Genomic DNA, 27113 nt, shown 5'->3' with positions numbered 1-27113 from the left:
TTCTGAAGAATACTGAATGAAAGTTGCTTGATTAAGCCAATGTGATTGATGCCAGTAGATCTAATAGTTTGAACAATTGAATATGATAGTTAGGAGTTTAACTCAGTTGAAAGGATGTTCCAACTGTGGCTTTCTGAGTTGTTTGATACTTTTCTTTGACAAAATGTTGTCTGACTTATAAAAAAAATTACTTACTTAATGTAGCTGATTGGTGGTAACTCCTTGAAGCATAGTGTATGGCTCTAGCTAGATCTTTCTTCCTGCACTTACTCACCTAATGTAGCTGATTGGTAATAACTCCTTGGAGCATAATGTATGGCCCTAGCTAGATCTTTCTTACTGCACTTGGAGAGCATATGATTTTGTGTGTGATGTGAAAACTGAGGAAGTTGTGTTTCCTCTAAGTATAAGATGACATATGCTGTACTAACAATACAAGTATCAGTTCTAACCAATGGGAAGTTTGTCTGAAAAGTCTTTAATTTAGCTGAATTCTTCCATTGACTATTTGTTTTATGATACCTCAGTAGAAAAATGAGTTTGACAGATCCTGAAAAACTATGAATTACTACCATCACTATAGTTATAGACTGCATAATGTAGTCTAACTGGGCTACCAAAACAACTTTTGCATGTTTTAGGCACACTCAACTTGGAATTATTATTGTATGTGACAAAGCTTATAATACACATGTATCAAGACAATGTGTGTGCATGGATAAATATGTTTGTGGTCTTACAAACTGACTGTGTTGAATAATATGAATGGATGAATTAGACAGATAATATAACTATTCATTTACATATGAATAGAAACAAAGGATTTGATTTCGATATTAACTGCAACTAACGATCTACAACATATTGTATTGAATTACATTGCACAGTTATTTTCTTAGTACTTGGAAATGTTTGGCAGACATTGAATGTTTAGGATGAAATATGAGCAACAAAGAGAGAGAATATCTGAGAGAAAATATAGTTCTACTTGACTGATTTCAGTAAGATTAGTGCAAGGTAATTTGATTGGATTGAGTTGAAATACTGATGAGTGGAAGAAATTATCAGTAGTGAATAAAATTCATAAAAAGTAGCTTCAATATTATAACTGGAAACTTGGTGTGCTCATTGGATTATATAATCATGATAAAATATTTTCAGTCATATGTTATAAGCAGATAGTACTTTCTTAACATTGTTTCAATACAATATACAAGAAAATGTAGACTTTAAGTGTACTGTGAATGGAGTAATACCTGCATGGCAAACCTTTGAAAATTGCACCTGACTAGTACTAAACTTGTATTAGAAGAAAGTTGCAAAAAGAGATGATAAAAAATATTAGTGGATTCTAATGGTTAGAAATACATGAGTTAGTGTCTGCTAATCACAGTCAGCTTATGTACAGAAACTAGTTCTGCAGTCTTTACTGTAATCCTCTCCTTTCCTGCCAGTCTGGGTCTTTGTTTGTTATGTCAGTATCAAACAATAGGAGTGAAAGGTAATCTGTGTTGTCCATTTCCATGAGCATGAAAACAAGGTGTGGCACAGCTGTAAGTACTGGTCAAGGAGAGACTCATTGTGACCTGAGAACTTGAAAGCTTAAAGCTGTTTGAGTTACATCTTCTATGGGTAAACAGGGCATGAAGCACATGTGAAACTTGTAGAAATGTTTGACTTGAGCTGGCTTAATTATTTTCTCTGTAAAAGTAGTTTTTGAAGAAGAGTTGATGTGACCAGGCATTTTATGACTGTTTACTATGTACACAGCTGGCTGACCTTCCAACCTGAAGATGCATTTAGAGTATAGGCTTTTGCTGTTTTCTGACCTTCTAACTGTTATGTGTTTCATCAGCTTAGGTGTATTTTCATTTTCTCGGTGTGTATTCTTAAATATTAAAGTACCAAACCTGTACTAAACAATCAAAGTCAACAAACACAAACACTATGAAACTTGAGTTTTCAAGACTCAGATATTTGCAATAAAAGTAACTTTAATCCTCATTGAAGAAATTGATCCAGTGATTTTAACAGGTCAATGTAGTGGGCATTAAGAGAATAGCCATGTCAGTGGATCATAGTTTAATTTGGAGGGTTTTCTCACACACAGATGCAGCTTTCTGAATGTGTTTTAATGATGCTTTCCATGGACTTGATAACACTCTCATGGAGCATCTTTACAGTACAGTATAGAAGCAAATGTAGTAAGTCCTCAAATAACCTTTATTGTCCATTGAGAAGGCTGCAGATGTTCCTTATATCTGTGATATTCATTAGGGAAGCCACATGTTAAGTTGTTTGTGGACCACTGATGATGTAAAACCATGAAGGAAACACAGAATATCTAGTTTTCTTCTGTCGTGTTGGACTTTACAAGTTCTCTGATTATTCTGTTGTTTTCACTTTGATAGTTTTTATTAGAAACTAATTACATCCGCCCTAGTAAAAATTCAAATCAGACATTACTTTTTTTTGTACAAACATGTATTAAAGTAGAAACACCTGAGGAATTGCAATGAATTTACGTGACTGAACCACAGACTAATCACTGTTATTAACTGATGTCACCATGAAAAGACTCATTCATAAATTTTTGGTCCCTGATATTTTGGACACTCAGGGAAAGGTATTAACTGCCTGATGGTTTGTGTGCATTTTTTTTTCCATTGCATGTCATGAATATAAGTTTATTTTTTTCTTTTTATCATTCTCTTTACTGTTGACTTCCCACTGATGAAGGGCATATACTTAAAATAAAGCTATTAAAAGAAATTTTTATTACAGATGCGTTTTATATTTTGACTATAGCTCTTATAACATAGACTTGTTATAGAATCAATTTTTCATTGTAGTAAAATAAGAATTCTCTTGAGAAAAGTGTTTCTCATATTGTTCATATATAAAATACATGAAAATGCAAGTGAAATAACTGTGTAAATAATGACTTTGGGTCATTCCATGTCAAATCACCCAGGGAGCTACAGGTGACCCCTACAGAATGCCTTGAAAAAATTCACAGGTACTCATCTACCCATATAAAGAAAAACTGCCAAAGATTAGATCAATATCTCTAATAGTTTCTGATTTACAGCACTGTAAAATTTAGTTACTTTTTTTTTTTACTTTTGGCAAATTCATTTTTGGGCAACTTTGGCTGCTTAAAGCTGCAAGAGTAATGGTGGTAGAATACTGAAATTTGCTACACTGACTGAATTAATCCCACAGAATTCAAAAATGGTCTCAAACCAAGTTTATCTCTCTTAGGATTTGCATAGTGAGGCTGTAAAATCACCTGAAAACCCAAAGTTGTAACAAACATTGGTTTATTTAATAAACCATAGCTCTAAGACTTAATATGATACAAAGCTAAATTTTTTAGTAAAATTTCCTATAACATATCACTTGATAAATCAGCAACTGTTGTAATTAAAAGTCTATTAGATCTCCTGTAAAAACATTTAGTTGCATGCAACTTTTTATGATTTAGCTAAAAATAGCCCTACTTCAGGCCACAGTTTGACCATGTCACCAGTTAATCAGCCTTTTCAGATTTTTTACATCTCTGAATATGATCTACAAAAAAAAACAAGATGGAGTTCAACTTATTTTTTGAGTTATAATTTTTTAAGGTATCCTCTGACCATACATTTTTTATTTATAAAAAATTCAGTTCAGGTGTGTTACTGTGTGCAAATATATCCATACAATTTTGAAAAATACCTGTCAGAATTTTATGAATCCCACTGAAATATTCTAACCAGCCTTTCACAGTGTTAAGGGCCCGGCATAGTCTAGCGTGTTAAGGCGTGCACTTCGTAATCTGAGGGTCGCGGGTTCGCGCCAGTCGCTTAAACATGCTCGCCTCCCAGCTATGGGGGCGTTATAAAGTGACGGTCAATCCCACTATTCGTTGGTAAAAGAGTAGCCCAAGAGTTGGCGGTGGGTGGTGATGACTAGCTGCCTTCCCTCTAGTCTTACACTGCTAAATTAGGGACGGCTAGCACAGATAGCCGAGTAGCTTTGTGCGAAATTCCAAAACAAACAAACAAACAATTCACAGTGTTAAATAATGAAGTTGTAAGAAACAAGAAAGAATTAATTCATTTCTGAACAAGTTTATTGGCATAACTAGTTAGATCACATGGCAATGCAAATATATTATGTATGCATTGCAGTTATGCAGATATGGCTGAGTTTAAGATTCATAATATAATAAATACAAAGGTAAATCAGACACAAAAAGCACAGTGCTACAACAGGGGATAACTGAGAAAGATTATTGTCACACCAAACTGAAATAATCATGACAATGAAATGTTTCAAAAACTGCTTTGGTGATAAATTAGCCTTAACAACATCAAATAAACATTGCTTTTTTCAGACAGCTTAAATACATTTCTGAAATTTGAATTTATGTTGAGATCACTTTAACTTAGAACATAGTGGCAAGCACTACTGCCTTGCATGATAGGTGCTCTTATCAGACAAAGAATACGTTGGAAAGGAATCCAGCTTTTATCTTTACATGACTTTGCAGGCCATGAGAACACACCATTTCTTGATTTCTTCATAAATGACACCAACACGTCAGAATGTTCATCTGATCTATCTTTTATGTTTCCCATATACCATTCATGATCGTATATGCGTCCCACACATTTCCCTGGCTGATAATTGTCATTGCTATTGTTGGACCCTATTTGAGCTGCTGCAGCATCACTTTCACTGCCACTACCAACAGTTACAACTGTGTACACATCATCATCTGATAGCCTTCTCATATACAATTTGTTGGTAGAATGGGGAATAAAGCTATGATGTGACATAATACCTGCCACAGTCTTGTATTTTGCATAGTGCTCAAGTAGATCAAACTTTACACAATTCTGCAGGACTGATTCCTGCTTGATAAGAAAGAACTGAATGCCCTGAATGTGGTCCTTTGCCCAGTGGTACATATCAGAGACACTTAACATTTGATTATTTATAGGCAATTGAAAGATTGCACGAGCCACCAGCCTCTTCACTCTACCCCCAACTCCATTGCATGGACTTTTTCCGTATCTGGTGGCAAAAAAATGTCATTCAGCAGACAACTGATAATCTTCAAAATGGTAGCATAGATTTGCAAGATTTTTAAAATTCTTGTATTGTGAACCTGCACCATCACTGAAATAAATGATCTTTTCTGTGTTTGGATATTTCTCTTTAACATGGCTTAGTACTGTGGTAATGAAAGCATGAACAGCTACTGTGTCATGTTTCAGACAATCTGACAGAACACACATGCTAACAACACTGATATCTTCTGAATTTGATTCTCTGAAGTACATTACCAAAGGGTGTAGTGTTGCCTGAGAATTATCCCAGTGGTGCCCCTGCACAGCATACTGAACTATAAAGTTATAGTTTTCAGCATAGTCTAATAACATTATAGCTGTGTTAGGACTGAGGTCATTTTTCATTGAATCTAAAGCTTAGCAATGAAGTGATGTTGAGTGAGAATGTTACAGGATTCACACACAATATTCAAAAAATCTTTGGCAGTTGCTGCAAGGGACACAAGAGTTGTCCCCTCTGTATGGAACCATTGCTTATAAGAAATAGTATCATCCAGACTGCATTCATTTGTATTCAACTGAAGATCATGTTGAGAGATGTAAGAATATATAGTAAAAGTTGATTAGAATATTTTAATGGGATTCATAAATTTTTTCAAAATTGTATGGATATATTTGCACACAGTAACACACCTGAATTGTAGGTTTTTCTTTTCTAGTATTAAACGTATGGTCAGAGGGTACTTTAAAAAATTATAACTCAAAAGGTAGGTTGAACACCATCTTGATTTGTTTTGTAGATCATTTTCAGAGATGTAAGAATCTATGGTAAAAATCTGAAAAGGCTGAATAACTGGTGACATGGTCAAACTGTGGCCTGAAGTAGGGCTATTTTTAGCTAAATCATAAAAAGTTGCATGCAACTAAATGTTTTTACAGGAGATCTAATAGACTTTTAATTACAACAGTTGCTGATTTATCAAGTGATATGTTATAGGAAATTTGATTAAAAATTCAGCTTTGTATCATATTAAGTCTTAGAGCTGTGGCTTATTAAATAAACCAATGTTTTTTACGATTTTGGGTTTTCAGGTGATTTTACAGCCTCACTATGCAGATCCTAAGAGAGATAAACTTGGTTTGAGACCATTTTTGAATTCTGTGGGATTAATTCAGTCAGTGTAGCAAATTTCAGTATTCTACCACCATTACTCTTGCAGCTTTAAGCAGCCAAAGTTGCCCAAAAATGAATTTGCCAAAAGTAAAAAAAAAAAAGTAACTAAATTTTACAGTGCTGTAAATCAGAAACTATTAAAGATATTGATCTAATCTTTTCATTATATGGGTAGATGAGCACATGTGAATTTTTTCAAGGCATTCTGAGGGGGTCACATGGAAAATCTACCAACATCTGGATGATTTCACATGAAATGACATCTTTGTAAAAATTGAAAATAGGCATCCTGTTTATCAACATTATTTTTTTAAATTGATTGTAAATATTTTTTTTAATTTTAATTAAAAGGTTGAAATGTTCATATTTAAATTATTTCACTGTCTTATCAATCACATTACTACAGGGTGTTTGGAAAGTCACTGTGCACTTATATATTTATTAACAGACATGTTTCAATATAGAATACAGGAAGTAAATATGAATGACAATTATAAACAATGTTGAAAGTGAACCCCGTTGGCATCACTACAGGCTTGGATCCTTCTTATTTTGTTTCTAAACATTGCTATCAGTTGCTGGCTTGAAATAGATTGAATGCTGATTACAAAAAAGGTAGAAGCTTTGAAACTGATGGTTAATCTGATTGAACTAACAATTTACAGAATTATTTACATTAGTTTTGTTTTAAATACTAAAATTGCTTTAGGATGATATATTTGAGATTTATTAAACCAAAATACTATACTACTGTAGTTAAAAGCTCTTCATTAACCCTTTTGCTACAGGTCAGGGGTCAGAGGCTATGTTATTATATTTGTTGACTTGCATTTAAAATTATATTAAACTGCTATTTTATAAATTTATGTCATTGTTAGGAATCAAATTGTAGATTATAATTCAGATTTTATACATGAGTTAATTTCTTAATTTAAAAGTATATATTAAAAGAACAAACGTAAATATAGATTTTTAGTTAGTCATGTGGTATGTTGAATGCAGCACTGGTTAAAATTAAGATGTTTGTAATATCAAAATACTAAGTCTACAGTTTTGTACAAATTAGGAACTCCAATTACTAAACTAATTAAGCTAGAATATAAAATAAGAATCTCATCTTTTTATTTTGCTGAGATATGGCTTATGTACTGAATGAAACATCGTGGTACCATTCACCTCTTTCCATTTATGAAAATGGTCCCTTATGTACACTTACTTCAACATACATTCAGCAGCAACTGAGTACAAACAGTGTAGTGAGAACAGATAATTATTTCCTTTACTTTTTCATTTATTGTTCTATGTTTTAAGAAAAACAAGTTTAATAATTTATTTCTAAATAGTAATAATCTATTCACATGTATATTACAAAATACTAATCCACTAAAACACAGCCAAGACAGGTCAGACTAAATATCTGTTTTATATTATTGGATACGTGACCTGAGTGCACATGCAATGTGTCAATACAAGTTACGCATACCTAGAAGACCAATATAATAAAAAATAATATATATATATATATATATATGTGTGTGTGTGTGTGTGTGTGTGTGTGTAGCATTATGAGACTTAAGCCTACGTAAACAAAACATTTATATTTTTGTGTTATAACTGTAGTCATTCTAGCATGAAAAAAGCATAATGTATATTTCCTATTCTGTGTGATGGTTACAAGGTTAGTTAAGTGACAGACTTTACATAGAGTATAGAAAACTACATAAAATATTAAGTCACACTGAAAACAAATATTTGAAATGTATTTAGGAGGTTTTAGAGATTTTGCAAATAATATTTGAGATTCTTAGGACGAAGAATAGTTTTTAATCATAACACGAAATCACTTTGCACTCAGACTAGTACTGAAACAAACTCTACTTTCACAAACAAATCTCTAATAGAAACATTTCATTAAAAATATGATTTTTGTTTTCATTACTAAAAGTCTCAAATTTTGTGAAGATATACAGGCTGTATCAAAAGTTATGCAAATACTTAATGTGTGCAAGTGTGTAGACAAACTTGTATATTATACCAAGCCCATTGTGAATGGGTAAATATATAACATATTGGGAAATTATTAACAGAGTTATCCAACAACTGACTTTTAAAAAGTATCTGATATCATATAGCCATTGTGAAAATGAAATATTAATAGAGCTAGTGCAGACAAATGAAAACATTGTTGCTCGTTAACAAAAAATTTACATCAATATCATCTGCTCTCTGGTTTTATTGGTTTTTAAAATACATAGCATTTAGAGCTGTAAAAAAGTTTTATTTTACAACATAAGTTATTCTAATTTCAGTATCATTTAATTTCAAATTTAATGCTACTTGAAGGATAATAAAAAATATTAGGTTTTTATTTTGTCTTAATATGAATCTACCTAATAAACAAAATGAGTTATGAATATTCTTTTCCAATGGTGGGTAACAAAGTGTTTGAGTAATTGAATAGTTATAGATACAGCTTTTAAGATCTCAATGTTGTCATAAGTATGCTTTTAAGCATGTGAAACAATAATTGAATTGTCTGAAATAACAAACCTGAAAGTGTACACAGTATTATTGTAACAGGTAACTGGGAAGTAAGGATATCTTTTGTTATTTCTAAATGTTAAACAGTGGACTTACATTGAATGTATATGTTTTCATACACAAAGTTTAGGATTAAAAAAGGAAATTGATTCTACAGTGCCTGAAATCTGAAAACAGTTTCTCCAGTTAATAAAATTTTTCAAACAAATTTTAGTCAATTTTATGTTAATTCTAATTTAATTTAACAATTTCAATTAAAAAATGTTTCAGAATGGGTCTTTTTAGGAAATTTAATTTTTGCCCTCATTATTCTAATTGTCCACTGTTGAAATGGAGTTGTCAGTAAAACTGCTTTTACAAAAAAAAAAAGGGGAGCCAGCATTAAGTGTAGGCCTGTCTGCTCTTACATAATTCTGGCTCTTACTTGCTACATTTAGTATAGTAATCCATTGCTTTTTCTCTTATTAAGGCCCAACATCAGATGATTGTGCCTTATGGTAGTGGTCCTAACATGTACTTCAGTTTTCTCCTTAATGCAAATAACCTTCTTTAAGTTTCCTCTGTAGGCAGTGCCTTCTCCCAAATAAGTGATTGGCAGAGATGCCAACCGTTACGATTTGAGTGTAATCATTATGATTTTGGTGTATACATCACAACTATATGCTCATACAGACAAATATTACAACTTGTTGCAACTCCCAAATTATTATATATTATATAGGCCTATACAATAAAGTGATAAATTGTTCCCCCAGGGCTTGAAAGGGGTGAAAAGAAAACTTCTAGTGAGATACAAATAAATTTTGATAATAAATAAGACATAGTCCAAATGGCTACTTGTGAAAATGATGTTTGTGCTAGAAATAATAAAAAATATTTGTATCTCCGATGTCTACCAATAGTTTGAGTGCGGTGCTTCTCCATACTGGGTACGTGGGGGAATCCATAGTTACGTCATCAGTGATTGTCAGCCAGTCAGTGCTCATGTAGATGGGTATTTCTCGTTTTCTAAGCGGCATAGAAACATCAATGCAATCGTTCACAAGATGGAAAAAAAGAAGCCTTGTTCACCAGATTGTCTTGTTTCTGGCAAATCTAAAAGGACTAAATCTGTGAATTACAAATTTAGGAAAGAGTATAGTGCAAAATATCCAGTCATTGCATCAAAAGTCAGTGACAGTAATGCGTTTTGTACAGTTTGTCACATCGATTTTTCTGTGGTGCATGGCGGGATAAACGATTGTTCCAGACATACAAAATCGGCATCTCACCAACAAAAGGCTGAGGCGAAGACAAAAATGATGCAGATAACGACATTTATGATTAAGAATTCAGAATATGAAACCATAAATGCAGAAGTGATGTTCACGCAATTCATCATTGCTCATAATTTACCCTTAGCTGTAGCCGATCATGCAGGACATCTATTCAGAAAAATGTTCCCAGACTTTGATATAGCGAAAAAATATGACTGTGCTAGAACCAAAACTACAGCCATTGTACAGATGTTGGGTTGCGAAGATGACAAAATGATTTCAAGCATACTTACTAACAGTGTTTACAGTTTAGCCACAGATGGATCCACAGACATAGATGACTCAAAACTGTATCCAGTCACAAATGAGCAATCTGGAGCAGTAATAAATAATAATAGTTATAATAATAATATAATAATAAACAGTTAGAGACATTGGTCAGGCCTAGTAGCCACAAATGATAAAGGGCTCTGTCTACAAATCTGAGCCCCACTTGGCTGAATGTATCCACCAGGAAATGTTTGGGAAATATTGTAAAGTTATCCTGTAATACACTTGCAGGAAACATCCAAGCTCTAGATCTTAAAAAAGGTATAAACTCAACCAATCCAGAGATGCCAACTATTTTAAATGACTGAGCGTAATGATTGTAGACAGAGCCCTTTATCATAGAAAAAAACAAACAAAGCCATTATAATTTCTATTGTGAAAGAACTACAGAAAAAAGTAGAAGCAGTGACTAGGGCATAATGCTATTTATTCTATGGAGAATATGTACATGTAGATAAAACTGTAGGCTACATTTATACATTTTTGTGTTTATCTTCTTTTTTTTTCAGCATTAAAGCTATGCTGCTTTTGATAAAGTGCAAGTACAAAATCCTTGAAAATCAAGCTACAAGTAAAGTGACAGCTTTCTCAAAATTTGAAAAACTAAACCTAAGTGATTCACTTGCTACAAAAATTGATCAAGAAGAAATGAAGGTACTTCTTAATTCAGAAAATCATGAGCTGGAACTTAGTGAAATGTCAAATAGAAACGAAGAGGTAATTCATTGTTTTTGTAGTTGTATGAATGATAATTGTAAAATTTTGGTATATGTTAACTTTTGATTTGTTGCATGTAGTCTGTTGATGAATTTCTACATTAATACCAGAAAAATATCTTGTGAGGTTTACTATGCAATTTTTTAGATTATAAATTATTATCTGGGTAGCAAGTAAATAGATGCTTGTTGAAAGCCTGTATCAGTTTTAATTACCATATTGCCATTTGAGTTATACTTAAGAAAGCTACCAAAATAGCTTTATAACAAATTGTTCTCCTCTAGTTCTAATAAAGAACATTTTGTAAGCCATTTACATTTTTTTATATAAATAGAACCTGTACGTAACTTTCCTGTGAGATAAAAGGTATTTTTGGAAGTAAAGTTTGAAGATTGACGATGACCTAAGAAGGTCGAAACGTTGTTCACTCTTCTATGTAAAAAGTTTGAAGATTGCTTGAATGTGTAGTGAAAGAAACTGTTGTAAATTTAAAATGTTTGAAAAAGCTTTTCTTTTCAACAGGTACAGGTAGTTTACATAGAGACAGGAATATGGATCAAAGAGGTCATGATTGGAGATTACTTAACAGCTCAGTAAAGTTATCTTGGTGCTTTAGGGTGTTGGTTTAAAATATGTGAAATCTGTATTTAAACTTTTTTACAGAATTCTGTGACAAAACTAGTAATGTATCCAATCAAAACCATGGACTGAAAACTGATCTTACAGGCAATGAAATAAAATGCATCTTTAATTGGGAAACAAGATACATTAAAACTCTAATGCCTGACAAAACACAATGTAATCATGAACAAAACAGAATACATCTACAAAATTAATAACACCCTATCAGATAAAATGTATGTTTTAAGCATGGAAAACCTTCTTTTATAGATTGTTTAGGCAGAGTATTCATGATGAACCTTTGTAGAATGGACAGCAGCTGCCTGTTATGGAGACACAAGTGTAAAGGATGACGTTTTGAAAGTCTTCCGCCTTTCATCCTTTACAATTGTGTCTTCACAACGGGCAGTTCCTGTCCATTCTACAAAGTTTCATCACAGAAAACCTTGTTCTCACCAACATATTTTTATGACCAAGACTGAAACACAACCCATGGTCTTTGCTCTCATATACTGGTACAGATATGTCAGTGCCACTTTTGTGGCTTTCCTTTTGTTGAACACTCAGACTTTCATTGAGTACATAGACTGTTCACCATAACATTAAATTCTTTAATGAACACACAAATAACAAGTAGTTATGTTTTTTTCACTTTGACATTATTAGATATCATACATAGTTCAAAGCCAAAATTCACCAAAAAGTCACTCACACAGGCTTCTGCCATCCCTGAAATTTTGCCAGTGAATAAAAAAAAATCAATGTGCTAAACACATTAAAAAAAGCTTCAAGATTTTGCTCAACTGACTACATATGTGAAAAAAACCTTGTAAAGCATTTGTTTATTCATTCTAGCAAATTGTTCCTAACCAGAACAAAAAATTTAAGAAAACAATTCACAAACAAATATATTAAACCAAAAAACACATTATTCTACAATTTACTGTTTATCCCTGAATAAGTTCAAAAATAATTCACACTTAAAAAGACTTGCCATCATAAATAAGATTCCTGTCCACTTCAAATTCACTAAAAACCTGTCCTTGAATTTTAATCATTACTAAATAAAAATCACACAGAATTACACAATACTAACATCATTTGTAAAATAACATGCCAGAATTTTACATTGGAGAAACTGAAAAATAAAAAAAACGGAAACTAGACTCACCAAATATTATAAAAAAAGCTTCCATGTTTACCACCAACCGAAGAAACTTTAGTATATCTGTTCAAAATACTGCTGTTTGAAAGAAAGATCCAAATGCCAACAAATTCAATATAATGTAAGGCATTTTAATTGAACAAAACAGCTATACTTTAAATCAACAGCCAAGATAATTTCACTAATCTGTTAAGAAACCTCTGGTTATTCCATACCTGTATCTGAAACTACTTACACCAAATGAATGAAAAAGCATGTTGACACATTGTACATCTGTAATAAAGTTTCTTCAACTACCAATTACAAAAATTCTCTAAAAAGTGGGTTCCTCATTATCAAATTTGAACATACAAGGCATCATAGATTGTGGCATGCCTTATCAGTATTCATGATTTTGCTGTGTTTATTATTACTCAACAGGAACAGTTGAGCAGGGGAATTAAATCTTTAAATTGATATAATCAGATACATGTGAGCATTGGCTGCATAAATTAGTTTAACGTGAAATAGTTGGTTAATTGAAATTAGTGTTTCTAATTATTACTTTTTTCTCATTGGTTCAAAATATTTCCATTGTGATTAATCTTTGTTATTTTCAATCAGTTTAAGGTTGTTCATCTTTGGGCCAGTATGGCAAGGTGATTGGGGAGGGCTGTTTCATAATTCTAGTAACTTGAGGTGGCTCTTGTTGCTTCCAGAAATGCTTGTCCTTTTAACTGCAGGGATTCTGTATTCATTTCTTTGTTGTTGTTGTTTTTTTGTTTGTTTTTTTAGATTGGGAAGGTGGAAGATAGAAGCTTTGCCCAACTTTGAACTGCTGATCTGGATTATTTTAACATTAAATAAAGTGTACATTTACTTCATAATTTGTAGTATTTATTAACTAGTTAATTACTTAGTATAGTACTTATCAAAACATGATGTGTGTAAATAAAAATAATGTTGTTGTACTGCCAGGCAGTTGTTTTCCCATAAGTCATAAGTTCAAAATGATGAAAGTTGAAATCAAAGTTAAAACATTCAAATCTCACATCCCACAGATCATTAAACCTAAACAATATTGAAGTAAGAAAACATCTATACTTAAGGTTAAAATTAGTCAAATCAGAGGTCGCCTATTATTGAACTTTGTGATTAACAAGAAACAAACATGTAGCAATATTTCAATTACTTGGATAATTGAATAGTAGAAAATACTTATCGTTGAAAATGCTAATTGTTATTAGTGGATTATTTCTTTTTACAGCCAGTATAATTAGAATTTTGATTACCTCATTATTGGATCAATTGGAGATAGCAGTTTTGATTAATCAAGGAGTTAACATGACACTAACCACGGGCTACCTATTAAATGTTGGTAGCTTTATTTTCAAGTGTACATAGTTAACAGTCAACTTAGTGGAGAAGCTCAACTGTGGAGTGGTTAAAATGTTTACTGTGTTATGCAGATTGTATAACACTTGGACATAACATGTTTATTTACAGAAATGTGGATGTGTTTCATTTTGCAGATATGATTAATTTACTAAGATTTGCTGTATGCAGAAAGTTTGTTTTAATTTAATTTGTTTGTTTTAAATTTAGGACAGTTTTATCTTTCTGATAATATTAACATATTGCAGATGATTTTAATTGAGCCTTTGGAAAAAAAACAACAACTGAAGTATAAATATTAAAAGTACTCAACTCTGTACACATTTATACAGTTTAAAAGGATAGTTTGCTTTCTCTATAAGTTAAGAATATAGAATTAAGAATATACATAATACTTTAAATTAAAAATGAACCCCTTAAACATTATGGAGCTCATTTGCTTTTAAATTCCTTTTAATTTGAGTGTTGGTAGCAAGTGTTAAAAACACATCATTGATGTATATAATACATAGTTTATATTAATCAGTAATAATTCTACAAAGACTTCTTAAATGTCAGTAAGAAGTGGATTTGGGGTGGTACATATAAATCAAGCACAATCACTGTGCTCCTAGTATATCTTAATAGAGAATTATTTGGGCAACCGTATGTTAGAATAAGGATTTCAGCTTATGATTCATAATACTTATGGGAAGTATTTCATAAGAAGGAAAAACAACAACAATGCATACCTGCTAAAGGAACAGATATGAAACAAACTAGAAGTAACTTGTATTTTAATTTTATAGAAAACATGAAAATCATTTTTTTATTTTGATAATGGTATGCTATAGGGCAGCATGATGTTTAATAATTTTTTATTTTTTTTTAAATTCAGTCTACCTATCATAATTTTTCCTAGCATTGTTACTCCAAGCACAGAATTAACTTTTGTGGTATAATGTGTAATGATAAATACACATGCAGTAAGATAAGAAATATGTTAATTCAAAAGATTAAATTTCTGGCTTACTTCACACTAGAATATTGTAGTGTACACAAATTATGTTATTTATATTTACTTCTGACATGCTGTTAAATTTATTGTCTCCTTGTTAATTGAATATCCACATGCTTGATTACCTAAGTATAGTTATATACAACCTTCTCACCACTATGTGATCAATCATCTCAACATAACTGTATTGATATCGTATGATACATCAGTCCTAAGAACTAAATATATTTATTTACACATATATAGAATTGTTTTTAATTTATGTGCCTTTCTGAGAATACATTTTGTGATGTAATGGAGATTACAATATTTAATGATCTACAATGTTGTAAAATATAAAATTACTTCATTTACTGTCCTTTGTTAGAACAAATAAAATAAGTTCCATTTAAATACCTATGTTTTAAGTAATTAGATTAAATTTTATAACTTGGGAGTCTAGATCATTTAATCTGTAAGAATGTATGGCTTATGTTAATTTATACCAACTATTAATCTCACTGTTACATTATACTTAAAATTTTTATGTTTACCTATACCTCCTATTAATCTTACTATTAAATTTAACATTTTTCTATTTGTAATCAGCATTACAGAGTGATGTTTATTTTCATCAAAATTCAGTAGTTTTAATGGAGTAGTCATGTAGAAATTTTTAATTGTATTTTCACATTGTTATAGGTTTTTTTTGTTACAGTGGCTCATGTGAGATTTTTATGTACATCAGTATTGGATTAAAAAATAACTTACTATCAAAATGATAGAAGGGTGGTTCAGAAATGTCTTTTAAAAAACTTAAAACAAGCTGGAAATAAGGTTAGTCTTATGGAAAAGTAATCAAATAGTTGAAGGAGGTAATCAGTTAATGAGTCTGATGGTTAACTGATTGGTAAATTCTACTAATCTATCAGCACTGTTGAACTTTGAATTTTAGAATTATGATGAATTTCACACAGGTACTTACCTCTAAAATGTAAAAAAATATTTTCTTATCAAACTGATCTCATGCTTACAATAAAAATGTGGCTAAGGTTCTGAGAAACAGTGCAGATCATGCATCAGTTTACTTATAATTCAGCTTTTGTAGCATATTTCCCAGGTGGATGGGAATGTTAATTAAGAAGTAAGTACATTTAAAGAAATTAATTTACATTTAAAAATGCAAAGCGGGCATATGTGCCTCTGAAATATAAAATCCTAGAATTGCACATTAAGTTGGAGTAGAGGACCAGAGAGAGAACAGAAAGGACCCTTGAGCCACCACATTTTACTTTCTTAGGCATAAAGGAAAATCATAAATCACAACAAAATGTGACAAAGCTTATATGGAGAAAATCCAGAACCAGATAAGGTTGAGTGGACTGGTTGTATGGTATAATGAATGAAGCAAACCATACTTATAAGACACACTCAGATAATGCATTATTTTAAGAAGGATATCTCCTTGCCCTTTATGTCTGGGTTTGAGTGGTTTAAAGTGTGCATTTCGTGATCTTTTTACAGTTGTGTTCAAAATTTAGTTAACTTTATAATTAATGAATAGCAATAAATGTGGCATCAAAAGTCAGTTTTTAACTCAAAATTTAATATGAGTGTTAATTTCTTAATTGAAAAATAAATTATTTAAATAATTTCACAGTTTTAATTTCTTTGTATCACAAGATAATTTTTCACTCATCCTCATAAAGGATTTCCTTCTATTTCTATGGTTTTCTGAGTAGTCTCCACAATTATATACTTATACTATCAATACTTTTAAGCCATTATGTAAATTTGTAGCCTCCATGTTTTTTGTTTTATTGAGGTTTAAACAATAGAAATTAAACCCATATGCTATATATTTCTTATGTTATTGTGTATTTCAAAAAAATGTTTATAATTCCCACTGATACTTTTTGTTGGATCACTTATAACCAATAAAAGAGCAGATTCTTCTTTAAAAGATCTGTTAGGACATTAGTTCACATAGGCACCAGGCTAGGATTTATATAGCTTCAGTTTAATTTTTTGCCTTTGTAATGTTAAATTTGACCAGCCAGTCTAATATTTTAAACTGTTTATAGTTTACTCAGGAATTCAGACAGTCCTTTTGGTACAGGTTCTGTCAAAGTGACCAAGTTCATTACCCCAAAGTTACCATTAAAGTTGTGATATTATTATTTTTTTTTTAAATAGTATGTGTATCTTTAAAACCTTTGAGAAGCTTTCAGCAAACATCACAAAGTCTTTGCACATACTAAGTAAATCTAAACCTTTCTTTCTTTCTAGAATGACTGCAAATTCTAACATAAAACCACAATTTGTTATCTGAAATAGTGTAAAGTTTGTAACAATATACATCTATTTATATATAATTTTATTGTTTATTGCTCTTTTAACCATATTTAACTAATATTCCTGTCACACAAGTTGTAAATCACCTGGCAAACTTACAAATCATGTTACTGTGCAGAATTAAATAATATGCATTACAAACAAGCATTCCTTGCAAAGAATATTATTATTGTTTTTTATTACCTTACATAATATAACCTAACAAGTCTCTAATTTTTAGATTTTAATTACTTTTATAGTAATTAATAAAAATATACATGAAAGTTTTTATTTAATTAAATAATGCACCTGATAACACAGAATAATAAATACAAAGCACACTGTCCTGTAATTGTCATAATTTTTCTGGCTTTCTAAACTATGCAATAAGACCCTTTAAAAATTCAACTAAAACTTGTCAGTGTTAAATATTGTTAGATAAAGTTTCTTTGTGCAGAAAATATAATGTCATTTGACAGATTAAAACTTTAGCTTTCTATTAACTATAAATAATATGTTGTTAGATGTTAGTGAGAAATATTGGTAATTTATTAAAGAAAAAATGTGACATGTGGGTTTGATGATTTAGTTTGTGACTCTAAAAAAAAAAAATGTGATGGCTACAAAAATTTTCTTTGCATGAATAATATTTATATTATAATTAGTAATTTACATTAAATTCTATACTTCTTGGAGAAATAAGTTAGAGAAGATGAATGATGTAGAGAATGATATGATTTATATAGTGGGTAAGACTGAGACCTTTATAAAATATTTTTTATAAAATTAAGAAATTAAATATTAAAATTTGATTTATAAACACCATTTGAATGTCCAGTTAGTATTATACAATGATAATTAAGTAATTTAATTAATTTTGAATGTCATTCTAAGTACTTGTGATGGAACACTTTGATCTACCGATAGTGAGATTGTGACCTGTAGCAAAAGGGTTAATGCCAGTGTCAGATATGTGAGCAGAAATGAGAAAGATACTTGTGAAGGCATCATCATCCAACAGATGGCACATATGGTAGAATTTGTCAAGGGAAACTGTAGTAGACATCTATGTAACATGGAATAGTCCTGATGGAAAAATTCCTTTGAACATAGTTTTGATCCATAATGACAGGTCATGTTTTTTTTGTTGTCTTTTAATGAATCTGCAGCTCCAAATATCTTGTAATTGATAAAAACAAAAGGTATTGACTTATATTAATAGTTGAATGATTGTGCTCAGGTGTGGACCAGAGTAGTAACAAAGCAGGTGACATGGAACAACTCATCTCCGAGAGATTTCATCTGGCTTAAAAAATAATAGTCTAAAAGCTGAAAAGTCAACAATGTGATATCAATACAAATGTAAGAATGTGTTTGGATTCTGTTCACATGCTGATCTATACTTGGATGAGTATTCTCTATTGGGTGCTATGAATGAAATTCCAAAGACATTGTGAAGTAGTGAATTTGAAAAAATGTAACCTGAAATTCTTTTAAGGTGGACAAGAATATTCAAGGAAAAAAGACCAGATTAAGTACAAAAGCCAATTTGTTATAATTAATGGAGAAATATTGAAATAGTGTGATTCATTACAAGATATACACAAATTTGTTTGTTTTTTGAGACCTTCATGAAACTTTGTAGAATGGATGGCAACTGCCTGTTTTGGATACACAAGTGTAGAGGACGACATTTTGAAAGTCTTTCACCTTTCATCTGACCTGAAGATAAAAGGCAGAAGATTTTTGAAACGTTATCCTTTATACTTGTGTCTCCACAACAGGCAGTTGCCATTCATTCTACAAATTTTGATCATGAATACTCTGCCTAAACAATCTGTCAAAGAATTTTGAGACCCTGTTGAAAGATTGTGCAAGGTTACAATGAGTAGCTTTGACAGGACGTGACAAGTGCTTTTTGGATTAGAATCTGGAAGAGTTGGGATAGTTATTGCAACAAGCATTGGAAAGCACAATCAAATTAAAAAAAACCATCAAGGGTATAGATTTCAGAACATTGCCCACTTAATACCAGTAACAAAAGAAAGTATGGCTTCAAGAAAAGCTTGCAATCAAGTCACAAAGGGTTCAAAAGGAGAAGTCAAAAAACACACATTAAATCCAAGTCCCATTTAGTACAGTGCCTAGGAAGTGGGGGTTGTTAGAGATGAAAGACTCAGAAGAGGTCTTTGAATAATGTGTAAAAAAAAAATTAATATCTTTAATGGCATCTGGAAATGCCAGATAAGGCCACTCTACAGCTAAGCTACAAAAGAGGTTGATGAGCTAAAATTATGAAACAGATATTAAAAAGAGCAATTTGTTGAATATTTAGAGATGAATAAATGATCATATGTAATATACCAGCTCTGAAAGATAATCCAACAAGACTGATAAACACATAGAGGAATGTCTGCAAGAATGGGCTGTCATTCAAGCCACCTGTGAAGGGAACTAGTTTTTAGATAAAATAGCAAACAAGATCTAGTTGTAGGATTAAAGATGTTGAATGTGTTTGTGAAATATGGGTATTTAAAATTTTTGTAGATGATGATTCCACTTTTTAATGGGTCTGAATCACCATGAGAAAGATGATGTAATGAAATATTGGTATTTTCTTAGTAGAGCAATAAGAGTCTAGCACTCCAAATAACTGACATGACTCAAGAAAAGAAAGTGGAATAAGAGGTAGGTATAAAGAAAGTGGTTCTCACAGGATTTACTCAGGGTATCCATTGCCAGAGAATTTGGTTTTTGAACTACAAACCAGTAGAGTGGAAAAAGATGGTCAGTAGTTGTATAGAAGACATTGATTACCTCATGACCCAGATATTTGCAAATCCACCAAAAAAAAAAGTGTGCATGTGAGTGTTATCCCCCCCCAAGAGAATGACTTTGAAAAGAATGCTTCAAAACCGAAAAACTATGTCACAGTAGGTATGCAATATGTGAGAGTATGAACACAAGATTCCAAGGATTGCAACACTCAAAGAGATAGTTGAATAGTTCTTTGAACCATGTTGATTAAAAATCTTAGGTGTACTTGTTGAATGGGATTTGAAATGGTAGTAGTCAATAGGGTGGTTAAATGACTTGTAGGAAACCTTATAGAAAAAAATTTTCAGAATAAGTTAGTCACCATTTTTAAAATGAAATTCAGTATTAAAGTAAATGAGAAAATCTGTAAACATTTTGAGTAATTGACTGAAAGGAAAGACAGTGAATTGATAAACCACCTTTGATGGCAAAAAGGAAGAAAATGATGTGATAATGGATGAATACAGATATGAAGATGAAAATTCTATGCATACACATTTGTTAACCTGTAGCTTTAACAAGGAAGCTTTCATAACATCCAAGTATTTTCTATTTTTAATTGGCATGATTCAGGTACAAATTGAGTTGAGATAAGCCTGTAATAATTTTTTTTAATACTATAAAGAAATGGGAATAAAAGTCTGGAGAAATTTTATGAATTATTTATGCTGTTTATTTCTGTTAACAAGCCCCAACCTCATGGCAAGTTTAAAGGCTATTAATGTTGAAAACATATGGTGAGCACAACACAGATGGCCCATCATGTAGCTTAGTGCTTAACAACAACCAAATCAAACTGAAGGAAATCTGAGACATCTTGTTTGGGAAGTTGTAAACAAAAGGTTCTGTTAGTAAGTTGATTCATCATTTTCTGTATTTCATCAAAGATATCCAAACCTTTGATCATGTTTATGAATGTTACATGTTTTTCAATAGAGAAGAAAAGGATGAAGAGGGGAACTGATAGAACATAGAAACTATTAGAAAATAAAGTTGAACAATAAAAAAACATATGTATATTGTGCTCAGAAAATATAGTTTATTTAATCAAAACACTATAATTTCAAACAAAGAATGAAATATCAAACATGAAATACTTACGAAGCATTCTTAATTGAATAAAACTACTCTAAACCAAAACCCCAACATTCCAAAATATCTTTACTAATCTGGGAAGCAGTGTCAGGTATAGGAACTTTTTGTCCCTTAATGTAAGCTATTTGTAGTTGATGATGAGAAATGTTTGTTGAAACAGTGTACATTTGTCACTGTGTTAAACTTCTAATAAAGTTTTTTTGTTACATCATACATTCTACATTATATTACTTTGTGTTGAAATATTTGAGAAATATATTTATGATGAGAAAAAATATAATTATGTTAATTTCTTTATAGGAGTCGATTAAAGATCTTAATTATGGAGATTTAGGTGAGTTTGTTTTAAAAAGAACATTTTCTTTTATATGTTTTTTTTTTCTGTTGTTGTTAATTTAATAATTTAAGGTAGAATATTACTTTCACTATTTTTCATTTTCCTCAGACTTTTGTACATTTTGGCAGATTAGATATTTTAACTACTTTGTTATTCTGCTGGACTAAAAAATATACCTGAATAAGAATTTGTAGTACATTCTGGAGGAATTTAAACATAGTGGTAATGAAGAACTTGTTTGGGTACTACTAGCCCTAATGAAAACAGAATGAGGAAATATTGGCTGAATTTATTATTACTATTATTGTGAGAGTAGGAATTATTTGTTTTATTAACTTTATTCCCAAAATATAACAACATTGTAAGTAGTATTACATTAATATTGATCAAATAAAGATTACTATACATATGTAATGCAATGTATTATAAATATTTTATCACTCTTTTAGAGGTGGAGCTTAGCATTTCATTTCTTAGGACATTCTGAACATTTCAGCAACATTTTTTAAAATATAGTTTATTAGCTTCTAAGAAACATTTTACCCATGATATGTTGAAGGGGAAAATTAACTTTATGTAAGGGCCAAGAAATATGCAGCAAACATTAAAGGTACTAAATGAATTTTCATGTTGAAATCTTCCTGTCCAGAATATTTTATTATTTTTTTTAATATGTTATTTGGTTTGAAATATTTATTGCTGAAGTTATGTTTCCTATCAAAGGAGCATAAATAACTGTTAGAAATGCACTTGGCTAAAAGAAAATGGAAGAAGCATGCATTTATTAAATTATATTTATTGAAAAATAATTTTCAAATTCATCACCCTACGAGGCATTTGCTCACTGGGCCCCACCTTTTTGTGAAAGTACATACACTTGTTTTGTGTATACTTGTACATGTACATGTATATGCCTGCAACAAATAAAATATTGTCATTGCATTATGTTTTAGATGGTTTTGTATTTTAATTTTGTTATTTCCCATGCCATAACTGACCTGATTTATTTAATGTAGCTCCAGTATTTGTATTAACTTTTTCTAGAATTAACATGTTTGCTCCCACATGACCCACCAGTGAATTATGCTTCATTTTCTTTTCAAGGGGTCACTTATTGACTGGGACACAATGGCTACACATACATACTTTCTAAAAAAAAAAGTAATGGTAAAATGACTAGTGGGACCTTGAAAAGTATTGGCAAAAGAGGATTGGAAGGAATGTGTTGAGAAAATTATCTCTAGAAAATAAATAAAAAAATATTTAAAATTATATTTAATTCTACAAAATGATAACTGAGCCAAGTTGTCAAGTGAGATTGTGAACATTTTTTTTTAAATCTGGCAACCTTGATAAGAATATATTTTTATTATGTTATATTTGACATTCACTGTTGGCAAAATCAGATGATACAGAACATGATTTGATTGTCCACATGGTGCACATTAATAATATTCACTGCATATATTGTTTTGAACAAATTAATATATGGTGCACATTATATAATATTAAATGCATACATTGTATTGTTCAAATAAACTTGATTCTTAAAATAGTATTTGTAGAAAATACTCTGTGATTGTTTAAAAACAATTAAAGTTGAGATTTTTGTATGCCAATACATAATTTAGTTAGCAATACCAATGTGAAACCAGAGAGTAAAATATAAGCAACAAAGTTGACTTTGCAATTACTGATTAGAATAGAGAGGGGTGAAAGTGCAAAGAAGTTGAATACAAATGATACAGTCAAGATGAACATCTGTGAGAAAATAAATATTATTATTATTTTGTACCTTTCAATTTTAATTAAAGATACCTCACTCACTGATGGATATTTTAGGAATAGTATTCATATTGAGTTGACTGTGGAATATATGACTACTGCCTGTTGGAGAAATATATATATACAGTTTATCTATGCAGCTCTACACTTGAGCTACATAAGGGTCATTCTGTGACAAATCACCCAGAAAAAAGAACTTTTCCAAGTTTGTTTCATGGATTTTCTTGATAAAATTTAAGCAAAATCTTCATTTTGATTTAGTCAGCCGTGCAAAATTCTAAAACTGTACGGTGTGGATGAATAAATCAAAATGAAGTTTTTGCTTAAATTTTTTTAAAGGAAATTTGACCTGAACTGGGAAGCCCTGTGTGAGTTAGCATGGAATAACCCATAAGTAGATTGTATAGTTACAAGTATTTCTCTGATAGGCAGTTGTTACCCATTTTATCATCAACTCAAGATATCACATTCCAGTGCAAATGAGAACATATGGTTCCACCTATTGATCATTGACATGAGAGTGTTCTCTTGTTCATTTGAAAATATGTCCACATACAAAGATATTTTCTTTGCAAATGCACATAATTTATTGATTTACTATTTGGGGGAATCAACTGTTATGTTTGAAAATAAATTTTTAAAATGTGCATGGTATTGTGCGGATTGTGAAATACCTAGAAATAACAATTTTCACAGAAGGTTTTGAAGTTGAGTGTTATTTTATCTTGTGAATAATATGTATCAGAAGTATATGATTTTACATACAGTTCAAAGCAGTACAACTCAGTGTTTAGAAGTTCAGCAGTGCCTTTATCTTACTGTAAAACAGAACAGTGCAGTAATATAGTCTTCAATTTATTTATTTAGTGAATTTGAAAATTCTTACATTTATTGATTAAAATTGTGGTTGTTAGTACGTAAATGACATATATGATGTATGTCAATGAACAACAATTGTGTAAAGAACTGTTTTGGTATGGTATATATATAAATAAATTACAATTACTGTTAAGCTAGTGTTTTTTAATTGAAAGTCTATTCTGGCAGCTGAGTATTAGAAAAAAGTAATTCAGCCTTATAACCCATATATCTTTTAGGAAGTAAATAAGCATAAGAAGGGAGAAAAACAGTGTATATTTGCTGGAAAACAAACAAACAAACTTGAATGTAACTTAATTTATCATTTCATGGAATGCCCAAAGAAAATTATATTTTGGAACTGGTGTACAAGACAGTTAAATGGAAAAAATCCCACCTACCTACTCTAATTTTTTTCTGGAAACATTAGCATAAACATAGATTTTAGTTTTAGCCCAATGTGCAATGACAAATAAAAATATAATAAGGATAAAGAAATGAAGATGTAGAATTAGCATCTTGCTGATTCATGATAGTGAAAGTGGCATGTGTTGTTAAGTTTTCTCCCTTTGTACAGTGAAAATGAACCTAGAGTATCCACTTTTATATGTGCCTTTTATTAGCTGACAAAGCATAACTATAATTATATTTGCTTATATCATAACATTTGCTGTTGTAACAAATGACATGTGAATATTGTTTGTTGTGTCCCAGCCAGCCTGATGAGCTCTGGTATTGAGCAAATTGTATCATCTGTAATGGATATTGCAGATATAGTGTGGTTGACATACTATCACTATACACACTTCTTCTTGAAAAAACCTAAGGAACTAAATGAAGAACATAATGTGAAAAGTAATATAGGTTCAATACTAATGTCTTATGATAAATATAATTAATTACGATTGTGTTTCACCAGCATAGAAAAATCCTTTACCTCATAAGTTATTTATGAATGAAGATATAGTTATGGACTGATATGTTTTTTGGTTGTATCCTGTGGTACTACTTTGTTAATGTTTGATTATAACATGTATCTCTCTTTACTGCCTTTTAAAAATACATCAGTAGTTAAGAATCATTGATTGTAAGAATGATTTTGTATAATTTAAAGTTTGTAAAAATAACTAATTTACGAAAAAAGTGGTGTACATTTGAAGTTGTAAAAAGTACAATCTGTAAATGCTTATTTTTTTTAATTTGCACTTTTGTTTTGTAAGCAATGTTATTTTTGCATTTAAATTGTCACTCAATCACCAGTCATTTGCTAGCCAAGAGATATGTATTTGATCATGGACAATATTTGATGAAAAATAAACATGTAGCAGTTGCTACCTTTACTAAAAATGCTATTTTGTCTTACACAGGTAATTATTCCTTACCATATTTTAATATGATAATGCACAATTCAAATATTACATTAACTGTTGGAGTTCATAAGCATTTTCCAGATTGCACAAATGTTTTTAGTGAAATTTTTTTCCCTTGGAAAATCATATCTCAAATGTTTATTTCAGAGAGTAAATTAAAACTTTGAAAATGAAGTATATAAACATTATAGGAAATCTTGGTAGTGTACTGTTTTAATTTGTTGTAGTTAAAAATTTTTATCATTAAGTATTTATTGATTTCATGCCAATCAAACTAAACATATCAAGTTTATTTTACAGCTGTTATGAAACAACTTGATTTAGTTGTAATTGGGTAGGCATATCTCTGCAAAAGAACATGTGGTTGTGTTAATGTTTTGTGGTTGAGTACTCATACCCTTGTTTATATGATATAGTCATATCCCGTGCAGAATGATTGTGATTTAATTTCATATCTCTACAGAATGACTGTTTTTGAATTAGTTGTCATATCCTTGGAAGATGACTGTCATTTGAAGAGAAGCAGTAGTGATGATTCATTGCAACTACTGTCTTTTATGCCTGTAGTGAAAAAACAGTTGAACAAGTTTATTTTGTACAGGCTGAGAAAACTAATGTTGTTTGTGTATTACCTTTGCAAGATGTATATGATGTGTTGAATAGTAATAGTACTGAAAAAAAGCAGTAAGGGAATCAAGTGATATCTATGAAATATTTTTATGTATTTTCTTTGATAAACAAATATTTATTGAAGGCCTCTACTTTGCTGTTCATATTAAGTGATGTATAAAGCCATAAGTTTTATTTTTATTTGTAGCCATGTAAGTCTGTAACATTGTGTATAGTAAAGTTGCATTTCCTGGTTTTCGTTTCTACATGTGATTTATTGATCTATTGTTGTAAAACTCCTTCGGTGCTGTATCATTTCATATACTTTTTAATCTTTATCAAAGCAAATCATTCAGCAGTAATAAGTTGATTATTTTTACTTGTTGTAAAGAATAATTTATTTTTTAGTATTAAATACTTTATTTTTACTGCAAATATTTGGCTTCTGCCTTATCAGATAAATATACTATTTTTTGTGATGTTAGATTAGCTAAATAAAGTTTGATTATTAAACTAGTGTATGTTAGGGTCCAAATGATGCAAACAAAAACTATGGTATGAAATGCTTCACTGTATAAAATTCAAAACTGATGAGAAAGTTTTATACCAATGAAACCTTCAAAGTGCCAGTACTTTTACATGGTTTCTTATAATTATTTTATATTTCAAACTCTCAGGATGTTTATAACTCACT

The 27113-nt window shown here is 30.7% G+C and overlaps 1 protein-coding gene across 6 annotated transcripts in view; it reads left to right on the top strand.

The window, feature by feature from the left end:
* LOC143244286 (uncharacterized) overlaps window positions 1-27113 on the top strand; it is a 130178-nt gene that overhangs the window by 17584 nt on the left and 85481 nt on the right. For all 6 annotated transcript variants that reach the window (XM_076488663.1, XM_076488660.1, XM_076488664.1 and 3 more), the window contains exons 3-4: window positions 10871-11078; window positions 21761-21794. In XM_076488663.1, the coding sequence (XP_076344778.1) occupies window positions 10871-11078; window positions 21761-21794 (242 nt within the window). The remainder of the gene's footprint in view (window positions 1-10870; window positions 11079-21760; window positions 21795-27113) is intronic.

The sequence above is a fragment of the Tachypleus tridentatus genome, chromosome 2 (assembly GCF_004210375.1).
Source record: "Tachypleus tridentatus isolate NWPU-2018 chromosome 2, ASM421037v1, whole genome shotgun sequence".
Lineage (NCBI taxonomy): Eukaryota > Metazoa > Arthropoda > Merostomata > Xiphosura > Limulidae > Tachypleus > Tachypleus tridentatus.
The sequence above is the reverse complement of the archived record's forward strand: the minus strand, read 5'-3'. Positions and strand labels throughout refer to the sequence as shown.